This window comes from Nicotiana tabacum, chromosome 18 (assembly GCF_000715075.1).
Source record: "Nicotiana tabacum cultivar K326 chromosome 18, ASM71507v2, whole genome shotgun sequence".
NCBI lineage: Eukaryota > Viridiplantae > Streptophyta > Magnoliopsida > Solanales > Solanaceae > Nicotiana > Nicotiana tabacum.
Window position 1 is genome coordinate 131630150 of NC_134097.1, and position 12800 is coordinate 131642949.

The following is a 12800-nucleotide window of genomic DNA, read 5'->3' on the forward strand; positions in this document are numbered from 1 at the left end:
ACGATTTGGGTATGTTCGGATTGTTGCTTATTGGTGCGCGGGTTGCACAAGTTGTGGCTTTAGGCTGTATTGATGTGTCATGTCACCAGAGTAATTGAGTTGGATTAAATGAGATCGTTAGGGGTCTTTAATGAATACAAACAGATTTGATTTCAGCATGTTGGAAGGATAATATCGAGGTTCAGCTCAAGAATTTGCTATGGTCTTTGCCAAAGGAGAAATGGCTTCATGAATGGTTGATTTGGGAAATGGTTACGGCTTACTGCGTGTTTCATTTATCATTGACATTATATGAAAGTGTTGGAATGAGACTTTAGTTGATAAGAAGTTCTCTATCGATATTCAGTAGTTTTGTGCAGCTGCTGTGATTAGAAGTTATTGCTACAAGTGTTTGAGTTATGCGGTATGCCATATAATTGCACCTGATGGTTGCAGGTATGGGTTATTACAGCTTGTTCGTGCCTATTCAGAGTATAAATGCGAGATTTTGATCTTGTGGATGATTTCAGAAGTGGAAATGTGGTTCTAAGGTTTATGGGCTAGGTTGGATGGTGAAATTTCAGTTACATTATGTTATCAAACCTATATGAGATAGGGTGACATGGGATCACCCCCGGGTATTTTCATGGTAAGGTTATTCAGCGATTGGTTGGCTTTTGGAACAACTCTGGGCACGTTCGAGGACGAACGTATGTTTAAGTGGGGAAAAATATAATGACTCAACCAATGGTTTTGAGCTCTAGTGCGTCGTTCAGCAGTTTGGGGCCATGAGCAGCTTCACTTCAGGTATTATGACTTGTATGCATGGTCGGAATTGAATTCCGGGGAATTCAGAGTTGATTTGGAAAGAGAATTCTCATTTCGGAAGCTTTAAGTTGAAATAATTAACTAAGATTGGATTTCATAGTAAACGACCTTAGAATTGGGATCTGAAGGTTCCAGTAAGTTCATTTGATGATTTCAGACTTGGGCATATGCCCGAATCGAGTTTTGGATGGCTCGGGGGCATTTTGGCGCCTATTGTGGAAGTTAGCATTTTGAAACAAAATTCATAAGTTTGGGTTGTAATGCATTTTAGTGTTATCGATGTTCGTTTGGGGTTCCGAGTCTAAGAGTAACTCTGTATGGTGATTCTGTAGTTGGGAGCGCGATCAGAAGTGAATTCGGAGGTACGTAGGTCATTTTGAAGTCATTTGGCTAAAGATAGAAATTTGAAGGTTTTTGGGAAGTTTAACCGAGAGTTTGACTTTTTGATATAAGGGTCAGATTCCAATTCTGAAAGTTGGAGAAGGTCGATAATGTCTAATATGACTTGTGTGCAAAATTTGAGTTCAATCGGACGTGATTTGACGGGTTTCGGCATCAAATGTAGAAGTTTGAAATTTCAAAGTTCATCAAGTTTGGATTAGAGTATGATTCATGATTTCGACATTGTTTGATGTGATTTGAGGCCTCGAGCAAGTTCGTATCATGTTTTGGGACATGTTGGCATAATTGGTTAAGGTCCCGAGGGCCTCGGGTGGATTCGGAAGGTTAACGGAATGAATTTCGGACTAAAGAGTTGCTGAAATTTTCTGCTGAAAGCTGTTTTGACAGCAACTAGTGCAATCGTGGAGCTGGATTTGGAAGCTTATATCTCAAAATTTATAAGGAATCTGAAATTTTGTAAAACATAAAGTTGTTGCCCTTGCATTCTAGTTTCCAGAAAGATAAAATATTCATGATTTGGACATTTTATCAGAAAGGTATGATCGATTAAAGATGGCTGGTGGAGCAGTTTCGACAAAATTTTCTGATGCATAGTGCCGATTTTAGAAGCTTATATATCGGAATATATAAAGCGTTATATGGTGTGCAACCTATTAAATGAAAGATCTTCAAGTTTAGTTTTTAAATATTCAAACCGTTTGTCATTTGGATATTTCCATAAGGAGTTATGTGCGTTTTAATAGAAGGTGTACAGCAGGGGAAAATTGTAATAGGATGTACAACCTGCACAGCACAAGGTACAACTCGATGAAGCCTCGGCAGATTGTTTTAAATATGAGTTTTGACCCATTTCTTTCATTTGGCTTGGGAGATTTTGGAGCTTTTTGAGAGGATTTGAAGAGGGATTCAAAAGATAACACCTGGAGGTAAGATTTTTGAACTCAATACTCGATTTTTGTATAAATTCTACCTAATTAATCATGGAAATTAAGCCTAAAATTGAGGAATTAGGGCTTGAATTTGGAGAGTGTTGTAAATTGGGGATTTGAAGGAGCAATTGAGGTCCGATATTGAGGTTCCTGGTATGTATAGACTCGTGAGAGGATAAGAAACCTATTGATGTAAAATTTATCGGAATCTGAGACGTGGGCCCGAGGCCAGGTTTGAGCAATTTCGGGATTTTTAATGTAAATTGGATATTTTCGAGTGGGTTTTGTTCCCTTAGCATATTTTAATGGTTATGTACTGATTATGTCTAGATTTGGAGCATACGGAGGTCGATTCGTGAGGGCAAAGGCATCACGTGCTAGAGTTTGGACCAGATCAAGGTAAGTAATGATTGTAAATATTGTCCTGAGGGTTTGAAACCCCGGATTTCACCTCGTTGTTCTATTTTGAGGTGACGCACACGCTAGATGACGAGTGTGGAGTCGTGCACCGTTGGGGATTGTGACTTGATTCGTCCCGTACGACTGTCAAGTCGTGTATTTGATTTGAAATCTTATGATATTCCATATTTTAGAGATTGATATATATTTTAGGTTGTATGCCATGTTTGGGCCATGTGCCGACCTGTTGAGACCCTTAGGAGCATTTTTACTATTTTTCCTCACTCTATTTGTTTTGAAAGCATATCCTCAGTCATGTTCTACCTGTTTATTGTTTAAATCTAGTTTATCGCTTTACTTCTTAAAATGTGAAAACTGTTTGGTCTGTGTTCCCTGTTTTACTGATGGTCTGAGTGCTTATAAGGTTGATGACTGAGATAGACCGAGGGTCCGATTGTGAGGTTGATGACTGAGATAGACCGAGGGTCTGATTGTGAGGTTAATGACTGAGAGAGGCTAAAGGCCTGGTTGTGAGGATTATATATTTATGGATCGGGCCGCACGCTGCAGCGATATGTTGGATCGGGCTGCATGCCGCAGCGATATAGCGCTTGGGCTGTAGGAGCCCCTCCGGAGTCTGCACACCCCTAGTGAGCGACGTCGACGAGATATATGGATCGGGCTGCACGCCGCAGCGATATATGGATCGGGCTGCATGCCGCAACAGTTACTATATGGTACCTGTTGAGTGTGAGTGTTGAGTGTGAGCGCTGACCGGTAAGAGTGAGTCATGAGTGATTGAGAGGCTGTACGAGGGGTTATATATATATATATATATATATATATATATATATATATATATATATATATATATATATATATATGTACATGAGTGATGCTTTGCTTGAGGGGCATATTTATGAACTTATTGTTTTTTTCACTCCTCCTTAAAGTGAGTTTTTATCGAATATGTTGATTTAATTACTACTTTCACTTATCTTTAGATCGAGCCTCTATTAAAAATGTTAACCAAACGCTTTAAAACAACTTTTATTCAAACTGAAGTTTTTAAGTTAGGAAATGGGTATAAATTTATGTTTTGCCGAGGGGCTGTATACGAACTATGTTTTGCCCGAGGGGCCAATTATGATTTTCATCGCTTCCACTATATACATATTTCATTAAACCTATATTGAAAAGGATAGAAAGATAATTTTTAAAGGATTTTATGGAAGTTAGTGGTTTAACGAAAAAGAATTGAATGGTATCCTGGTTTGGGAACATGTTGTAAACATTGTGGTGCTATGACGTGGTTGATGCATTTTCTTACTGCTCAGTCTTTATTTACTCTTATTACTTACTAGGTTGGAGTACTCACATTACGCCATGCGCCTCGTGTGCAGATTCAGGTATTTCGGAACTCGGTAGCGGGTGTTGATTGCTCAGAGGTAGAGTTATCGGAGGTAGCAAGGTGGTTGCACGATGTTCGCATCACTGCTTTTCTTCCTCTCATTTTCATTACTGTATTTAGTACATTTTTAGACTCTTGTTGTATTCAGACCTTGGTAGATGCTCATGACTAGTGACATCTGGATGTCGGGCTTGTGTAATTATTCCGCACTTTTCTTCAAAAATTTAATTATGAGAATTATTGTTTATAAATGGCATAAAAATAACTTTTATTGGAAAATGGTTGATTCGGGAGTTGTGTCGGTTGGCCTAGTTTCACGATAGGCGCCATCACGACCGGGTCAGTTTTGGGTCGTGACCAGGATTTTGCTTTTCACAACAGTAAGTTTCATGCGGTTATTGAGGGATACAGTGATGCAAATTGGATCACCGATTCAACTGATTCTAAGTCCACAAATGGATATGTATTCACTATTGGTGGAGGAACGTTATCTTGGAAGTCCTCCAAATAAACTTATATTGCCCACTCTACAATGGAGATTGAGTTGATAGCCTCAGATAAAGCCGATGAAGAAGTTGAATGGCTCCAAAATTTCTTGGAAGATATTTTATTTTGGCCCAAACCGCTGGCACCAATATTCATACATTGCGATAGTCAAACGGCAATTGGAAGGGCTGGGAGCACTATGTATAATGGTAAATCTCGTCATATATGACAAAGTTGTTAGGCATATACTCTCTAGGGGGAATTATCATAATTGGCTACGTAAATTCAAGCGATAATGTGTCTGATCTGCCTACAAAAGGCCTAACTAGAGAGGTACTTGAAAGATCATCGAGAGGAATGAGACTATGGATGAGGACATGTCATTGTGGCGATAAATCTACCTAGAATACTAGAGATCCCAAGATCTAGGTTCAAGGAGATCAAGCAAAGTCATTAATAACGGTTCAACATTGTCAACTAAAATTTTGGTCCATTCTCGTGATGAGACAATGTTTAGTACCAAGGATAAAGCATTAAGGCTTTTTAATAATTTCTAAATTTTATACGGGGTATGTCAAAGAGTGTATCTACGGGATGACACGATTAGGAATCACCTATGTAAGTGAGAAGTTTTACCCGCTTCAAAGAAAATTTTGTAGGGCCAGTTCTCTACGCACTTATGAAACCAGATGATGTTCATGGTTGAAACGTACACAATAATTAGAATCAAAGATGGTTAAGGATTGATTGTGTGAATTATGGTTATCTAGATATAAACTAAAGTTTGACGGTTTAAAGATATCAAATCTACCGATTAACCGAGTATATCTGACATAAGTTCACTACGGAAAATTCAAAGGGAAACCTACTTATCCAGATGCGATTAATCCTTGTTTGTAAACCATACAGTTTTTTCATGCATTTTTGCGTGATATATCCATTCCTCATTCATGTGGGGGATCGTTGGGTTTAAGCTTATTATAGCTTAAAATAGAGTGAATAGGAAATTGAGGGAAAAATAAAATATTTGAATTTCCTCTTTGACAAAGGAACAATGTCCCATATTGGAGGAGGAAAAGTATTTTGATAGGTATATATATAATTGCTCTTCTTCTCAACTCTTTAAGAGCTTAGAAGAAGGCAAGCCTCACACTGTCATCGGCATCAGATTCAGATTCAAATTTGAGTTTGGGTTTGAATTTGGTCAAATGATCTGATTGATTAATTAATTTTTTGGACCAAATTTATTTGTTAAATATTAATATTTAATCCAAATCGACTGTTTTTGTAACGGTAATTTAAAGTTTCCCTCCAATTTTATTTTTCTATTTTATTTTGCGTAAATAGCCATTTTATCTAACTGGTCATCTTGAAGAGTTGCATCTCTTCGTTTCAACCCAATCTATTGGCTATAAATAGCAGGACATTCCCTCAGCTTTTTCTTACGAAAATTCCGAATTCTCCTTCTTTCTTCTGCATTGTTTTAATTTAAAGAAACCAACAATAAGTGTGATTTGCTATCGATCATTTGTGTTCGCTAAAATATTATGTTTGAAGTACTGCTATACCAATGTGTAATCCGTTCTATCCTGGGAGAAAATAATCCATAACCTCGGGTACTAGGAGGAGATTAAGTTCCTTAAGGAAACACTGTGAATTCAGTGGGCTCGGATTAATTTATGCTTCTTCTACATTTCTATTTTTTTTACATTATTTTTATTCTCCAAAATTATTTTACGAATATAGATTAATAACACCGTCAAGAATCCACCTTCATTCGTTTGCTTATTGCCTATATAAATTTGCTCATTTTGTTGTCTTCTTCACCTCTCAACATCTCTTAACCACTGTGATAGCCGCTAATTTAGTGTCTCACGAAAGGACCAAGCATATTGATATAGACTTTTATAAGGGAGAAGATTTTGCATGGATTAGCCAGAATAAAGTAAAGAGCAGCCGCTGCACTAAGCTTTCGCTATGCATGGGATCCAGGAAAGGGTCGGACCATGATGGTCTATTGTATGCAGCCTTGCCCTATATTTCTGCAAATGACTATTTCCACAACTCGAACCCGTGACCTCCTAGTCACATGGAAATAACTTTACTAGTTATGTCAATACTCTCCTTCTTGGTCAGAACAAAGTACATTAGAATAAGAGATCAACATGCAGACTTATTGACTAAAGTACTTAGCAAAGTTCAGCATAAATATTTGAGTTCCAAGCTAAGTGTGTTTGATGTTTTTACATCACCTAACTTGAGGGGAGTGTTGAAAAGTAAGGAGTGACTTAGAGCTCGTTTGGACATACAAATTTTTTTCTTTGTTCCAAATTTTTTTTGAAAATAATGTTTGGTTATCCCATTCTTACCAATTTTTCCCTTTTCACTTGAAAATCCATTTTCAAATTTGAAAAACTAGTTCTCACCGGGTCGGAAAAAGGAGGTGTGACAATGCTGGTGAGTTTACATCCCAAGCAACAACAACAACAACAACGACCCAGTATAATCCCACAAGTGGGGTCTGGGGAGAGTAATATGTACGCAGACCTTACCCCTACCCCGAAGGGTAGAGAGGCTGTTTCCAGGAGACCCTCGGCTCAAAAAAGCAATAGGAGATGATATATTAGTACCATAGAAATGCGTAATAAAAATAACAACAATAACAACAACAATATATAAAAGATACGAAATATGGAATACAGTATACAAAATACGAAATACGAAATAGATGGCTGGTATACTGTAAGTTTGATTATATGGTTATGAGAAATATGTGATTATGCCTGCTTTTGCACTTTCTTTGTGTGTTAGTAGAATTAGAAAATGCGATATTGATTTTGCATCTTCTGTATATTGCACTAAAGCAGAATATGATAACAGTTAAACAATAGCATTTTGATTGTTTATTTCAAGTAGAATAATTAAATTGTGGTAATTTTGATATTTTTTTACAAGTTATGGGGTATAAATCATGATTTATGATTTTGAAAAAAATGACATCCAAATATATTGCAAAAATTATAACTAAACACAACTTCATCTTCAAATTTTAGTGAAATTGTTTGAAAAAAAAAATGGAATTCATGTCCAAACGCCTGAATGAATTGTCGAGGGTAATATGGTGTATTTACAACTGGTTAGTTAAGAGATTATAAAAGTCAGTTTATTAGACTAATGAGTAAGGATATGTACAGTTGTCAGTTGAAGAATATACAGAAATTTGTCATTTCCTCTTCACTTCTCTCTTCAATTACATGCTCAAATTATGGTTCTCCCCACTCTCAAATCTCTGTTTCACACCATATACTCTATCCAAAATGACCAAACATCAATTTCTTTTATCTGTTTTATTCCTAGCTCTCCAAACCCCAATTGCTAGTGCCATAGCCATTTACTGGGGCCAAAACGGAAACGAAGCAACCTTAAACGAAACCTGTGCCTCGGGCAGATATTCCTATGTCAACTTAGCCTTCCTTAACAAATTCGGAAATGGCCAAACTCCTGAAATCAATCTCGCCGGTCACTGCAACCCCGCCGGTGACGGATGCGCCGCCGTCGGTCCAGAACTCAAGCTTTGCCAAAATTTAGGCGTCAAAGTAATGTTATCCATTGGTGGTGGAGTTGGAAATTACTCTTTAGCTTCAAGAGAAGACGCCAAAATTTTTGCGCGTTATTTATGGAACACATTTTTGGGTGGAAATTCCTCTTTTAGACCTTTAGGTAGTGCTGTTCTGGACGGAATTGATTTTGATATTGAGCTTGGATCGTCTCTTTACTATGACGATCTAGCTAAATACTTGAAAGATTATGGTAAGATTGGAAAAAAAGTGTACTTAACAGCAGCTCCACAATGTCCATTTCCCGATAGTTTGCTTGGTACTGCTTTAAATACAGGTCTTTTTGACAATGTTTGGGTTCAATTTTACAATAATCCTCCGTGTCAGTATACTCCTAATAATACTGATAATATTGAAAATTCTTGGATCCGGTGGACGTCGTCGGTGAATGCTACAAGGATATTTTTGGGTCTTCCGGCGGCACCACAAGCCGCCGGAAGTGGGTTTATTCCGGCGGATGTGTTGATCGGCAAAATTCTTCCGGTGATCAAGAAATCGCGCAAGTATGGTGGTGTTATGTTGTGGTCAAAATTTTGGGATGAGCAGAGTGGATATAGTGCCTCCATTCAGGAAGGTATGTGATAATTGTTTGTGGGAAATTTATAAATAATTAAAGCCAAAAGACTATGATTAGCATGTGTAGATGAATATTATTTGTATTTTTCTACCTTGCTGAAATGTGGATGTCTATTTCCATATAAAGTCAAAACTCTCTATAACAACTGCTTTTGTTTTGATATTGTTTGGATGCTACAATGAAGTGTTGTTACAGAAAATATATAATATAACATAACATAAAAATTGGTTCCGAGAAAACTTGGATTGTATAATAAATGGTTATTATATAGGAATGCTGTTATATAAAGATGTCTCACTGTACTATTTTTTACTCGCTAATAAATAGAAACCAATCAAATGGAGTATTATAAATTAGTATGACTACAGAAAACAATGTTCTAGTGGAAATAATGGTTATTTTCCTTCTTTTTGTTAAGTTCTCTTAATTTTCGGTGTCACGCGATCCTTGAAAAAAAAGTGAAAGCAAAATGGAGATGTCCAGGTTTTGGGATGGAAATCTGGAAATAATAGTACTAGAAACATACTCCTGCTAGTTGCCATTTATGCCTAAGTAAAGTTCGAAAGAATTCCTTGCACTTATACTTGTATGACTAGCAAAGTTAATAGCGCCAGTAGAGATTGTGTTCTAACTAGAATTGTGCAATGTGTTTTCCTAGATTCGGAGCCAACAAGAAATAGGAGTGCCACAAATGTACCAAGTACAATCCCAATTCCTCCGGCCTTATCACCAGCACCATCTCCCAATGTAACGCCAAGATCATCTGATTCATCTCAAAGAACTTGTATGTATAGTATACAAATCTTGTTTTTGCATTTTGTTAACTGAATAGTAGCTCCTGAATTAGTAGATTAATCTCACTTTTTAAACTGCATTTCTGCTAGCTTCTGTTAATTTTTCCTTTGAGATTGCTCTATCGAGGTCTCATAGCTAGTCGTCTTTTTAGTTTTTAATCTGAACTAAGGTCATGAAGAGGAGGTAGTAGATTCCATTACTTTTATGTTTTCTTTTTCTCTTTATGAGTTATGAGAAAAGAGGGGTTAATCACCATTGTATGAATCCTATTTACTCGATAAAATTTTCTAGAGAAGTATTGTTTAGGATTGAAGGTGAAAACTTTTTTTTGATTGTTCGTCGATATGGTCCATTCAACGGCTTATCATAATTTTAGGCGTGTATTAGTCTTTTAGTAAATCTAGTCATTGTATCGAGTATATCCAGAGAAAGGTCCTTTAGACCATCTGTTTAAACCTGTGGATGTAAAATGCATCTCACAGTTCCAAAATTTAAGTGTGTGTCCAAAAATATGCTTTATTATAACTTTTGTGAATTTTGGCTCATTTTGTTGATGCAGCATTAAAATGGTGGATATGGCTTATAGTTGCAATTGGTTTGACAATATTCGTAGGACTTAGCTCCCTATGCTACCTTCTGCACAGGAAAAGTAAGCACTTGAAGAATTTAGCTATAAAACTTGACACAACAATAAACTTTAATATCTCACAACCTTCTCTTTCACTATCAGGGAAAGCAAAAGCAACAGCTTTGCTATTGCTTAATCAAACAACAAATAGAGCAAAAAGGAGAAAGATGGACAAGAAGATGAGTGAAGAAGTGCAATTATACAGCTTCGGGAGCCTGGCAATTGCCACGAGCAATTTTTCACTAGGAAATAAGCTTGGTGAGGGTGGCTTTGGACCAGTTTACAAGGTAAAACATTGAATGAATATGATTCTTGTTAGAAATAAACTGAAACCAGTTGTTATATTCAGGGAAAGTTGCCTGATGGTCAAGAAGTAGCTATAAAAAGGCTTTCAACAAGTTCTGGACAGGGTCTGCTGGAGTTCAAGAATGAAATTCTATTGATTGCAAAACTTCAACACACTAAACTTGTTAGGCTTTTAGGCTACTGTACTCAAGGCGAAGAAAGGATTTTAGTATATGAATACATGCATAACAAAAGCCTAGACTTCTTCCTTTTTGGTAAATACCGCACTTCTCTTCTTCAACGATTAGAATATATACTTGCAACCAATTTGCAATGTATTTGTCCACAAGCTGCTTCGTTTTAATCCTCTATTATGATATGAACAGATACTAACAAAAAGGAGCAAATAAATTGGGGCACTCGATTCAGAATCATCGAAGGGGTTGCTCAAGGTCTACTCTATCTGCATAAATATTCAAGGTTGACAGTTGTTCATAGAGATTTAAAAGCGAGCAACATATTACTTGACAGTGACATGAATCCAAAGATATCGGACTTTGGCATGGCGAGGATTTTTGGACAGCAAGAATCTGAAACAAATACAAAAAGAATTGTTGGAACACAGTAAGTGAAAACCCATAGTTTCAGCCAAATTGAACTTATAGTCATATACAAGTTTATATTTACTCAAAAGTCTAAGTACACTTTCAAACACAACTTCAGTGGCTATATGTCTCCAGAGTATGCCTTAAGAGGCATTGTTTCAACAAAGACAGATGTATTCAGCTTCGGAGTTTTACTCTTAGAAATTGTTAGTGGGAAGAAAAACAACAGCTGCTATGATTCTGAGCACCCACTAAACCTCATAGGACTGGTATGTTTCTAGACTTATTTATGAACTTATCTCATGAAACAGAGAAACATAATACCATGCATTTCTATGTTTCAGGCATGGGAATTATGGAGAGAAGAGAGAGCTTTGGAGCTAATAGATGCAACACTAATTGAGTCATGCTCGCGCGACGAAGTACTGAGATGCATTCATGTGGGACTCTTGTGCGTGCAAGACTATGCAAAAGATAGGCCTTCAATGTCCAGTGTGGTTTCCATGCTTACTAATGGGTCGAGGAAACCACCACCACCACCAGAGCGACCCGGATTTTTCATAGAAAGGGGGGATCAACAAGCACAGAGGTCTGAAGAAGCAGAAAGATATTCGATAAATGGATTATCAATTTCAGAGTTGAAAGGAAGATAAGTCTACCAATGCAGTACTCAAGGTCAAAAGTTAGAAGTGTTTTTCCATAGGGTGAGTGAGGGCCATTTGAGACAAAAGTTAAAAGTGTTTTCCACGAGGCAAATGGAGACAAAAGTTCAAGAACATCCTTTGAGGGCCATTTGTGTACTTCACCCTTTCATTAGAGCTTGTGTTGATACATATTTCGTGGGGTTTTTTCACTTTCAGTACGCGTCAGAAACTATTTACATTTGGTAGCCGAAAAAGTGTATATAATTTTTGTATATAACATACAGAATGTATATATATACAAAAAAATATTCCTTTTTTTGCTATTATTTTTAGAGCGGCTATATAATGTCATTTTTCCTATTTCGTGACACTTCGACGAAGCCCAAATATTGAGTGAAAGGGAGAAATTTGAATTTTTGTTTTCAGGTAAGGATGCACAAAGTAATTTTCCTTTGAAGTTTTAACTTATGAGTGTCAAGTCTTTTTAAATTTGGCTCTTATACCATATGAGACATCTGCCTATTCACTCCAAAATCTTAAGGCAAGCGATGGAGTAGACCAAGACTATTTAAACATTTTTTGAAACTCTTGCACAAACGATGAAGGAGGAATGTTTGCATTTTCTATTATGTGCCAACACGTACTAGATGGTGTTTATGTTAGGCGTTTGTCGTGATTTTTTTATCATATTTGATTTTTCTATCTCTTGATGGAAAAAACAACATATTTACAATAATTTGAGTTTCTTTTTTGTAGAAGCAAATTACAAATTTCTCATATTTGGTTAGTCTTTTTTCTTGTAGGAAAATGTTTAGACTTCTATAAATTGAGGATCTTTCCTTCTCATTCAGTAGTATCCACAATGTAGCCATATGGGTTTGAGTCATGTTTAAGAGGAGAATTTTACGGTGCAAGTGTTAGCATGTCACTTGTGTTTGCCTCTTCGTGAGGTTGTTCTCTTGATATTTTGTACTCTCTTTTATTATAGTGGATTGCTCATCTCCGCTGTAGACGTAGGTCTGTTGACCGATCCACGCTAAATATTTGTGTCTTTTTTGGTATATTTCTCTTTTTTTTGTATGATTTGTCGTTGTTCAGGGTTTGCTTACTAGTTTTCGCATGACTCCTAATTTTTTCGGACCTAACAAGTGGTATCAGAGCGAGGTTCAAGACAAGTTCATCTTGGCGGATTTAGTTCTAGTTGTAACCTATTTG

At 36.8% G+C, this 12800-nt stretch overlaps 1 protein-coding gene across 2 annotated transcripts; it reads left to right on the forward strand.

The window, feature by feature from the left end:
* Positions 1 to 7606: 7606 nt before the first annotated feature.
* On the forward strand, positions 7607 to 11911 carry LOC107830849 (cysteine-rich receptor-like protein kinase 7). Of its 2 annotated transcripts, XM_016658516.2 has the most exons (8): positions 7608 to 8625; positions 9287 to 9412; positions 9983 to 10072; positions 10154 to 10338; positions 10401 to 10611; positions 10723 to 10960; positions 11060 to 11210; positions 11286 to 11911. In XM_016658516.2, exons 1-8 carry the CDS (start codon positions 7689 to 7691, stop codon positions 11592 to 11594), a joined length of 2247 nt encoding a protein of 748 aa, XP_016514002.1. In that variant the 5' UTR covers positions 7608 to 7688; the 3' UTR covers positions 11595 to 11911. The 2 variants fall into 2 exon arrangements, with proteins under 2 accessions (XP_016514003.1, XP_016514002.1); XM_016658517.2 differs by lacking the exon at positions 9287 to 9412 and having other exon boundaries at positions 7607 to 8625.
* Positions 11912 to 12800: the final 889 nt, after the last annotated feature.

What these genes read in the sequence shown, in the direction of transcription:
- LOC107830849 (XM_016658516.2), top strand. Translation starts at nt 7,689, where the DNA reads ATGCTCAAATTATGGTTCTCCCCACTCTCAAATCTCTGTTTCACACCA. An exon ending in CTACCTTCTGCACAGGAAAA is followed by an intron (nt 10,073 to 10,153) that starts GTAAGCACTTGA and finishes TTTCACTATCAG; the next exon opens with GGAAAGCAAAAGCAACAGCT. An exon ending in CCTAGACTTCTTCCTTTTTG is followed by an intron (nt 10,612 to 10,722) that starts GTAAATACCGCA and finishes TGATATGAACAG; the next exon opens with ATACTAACAAAAAGGAGCAA.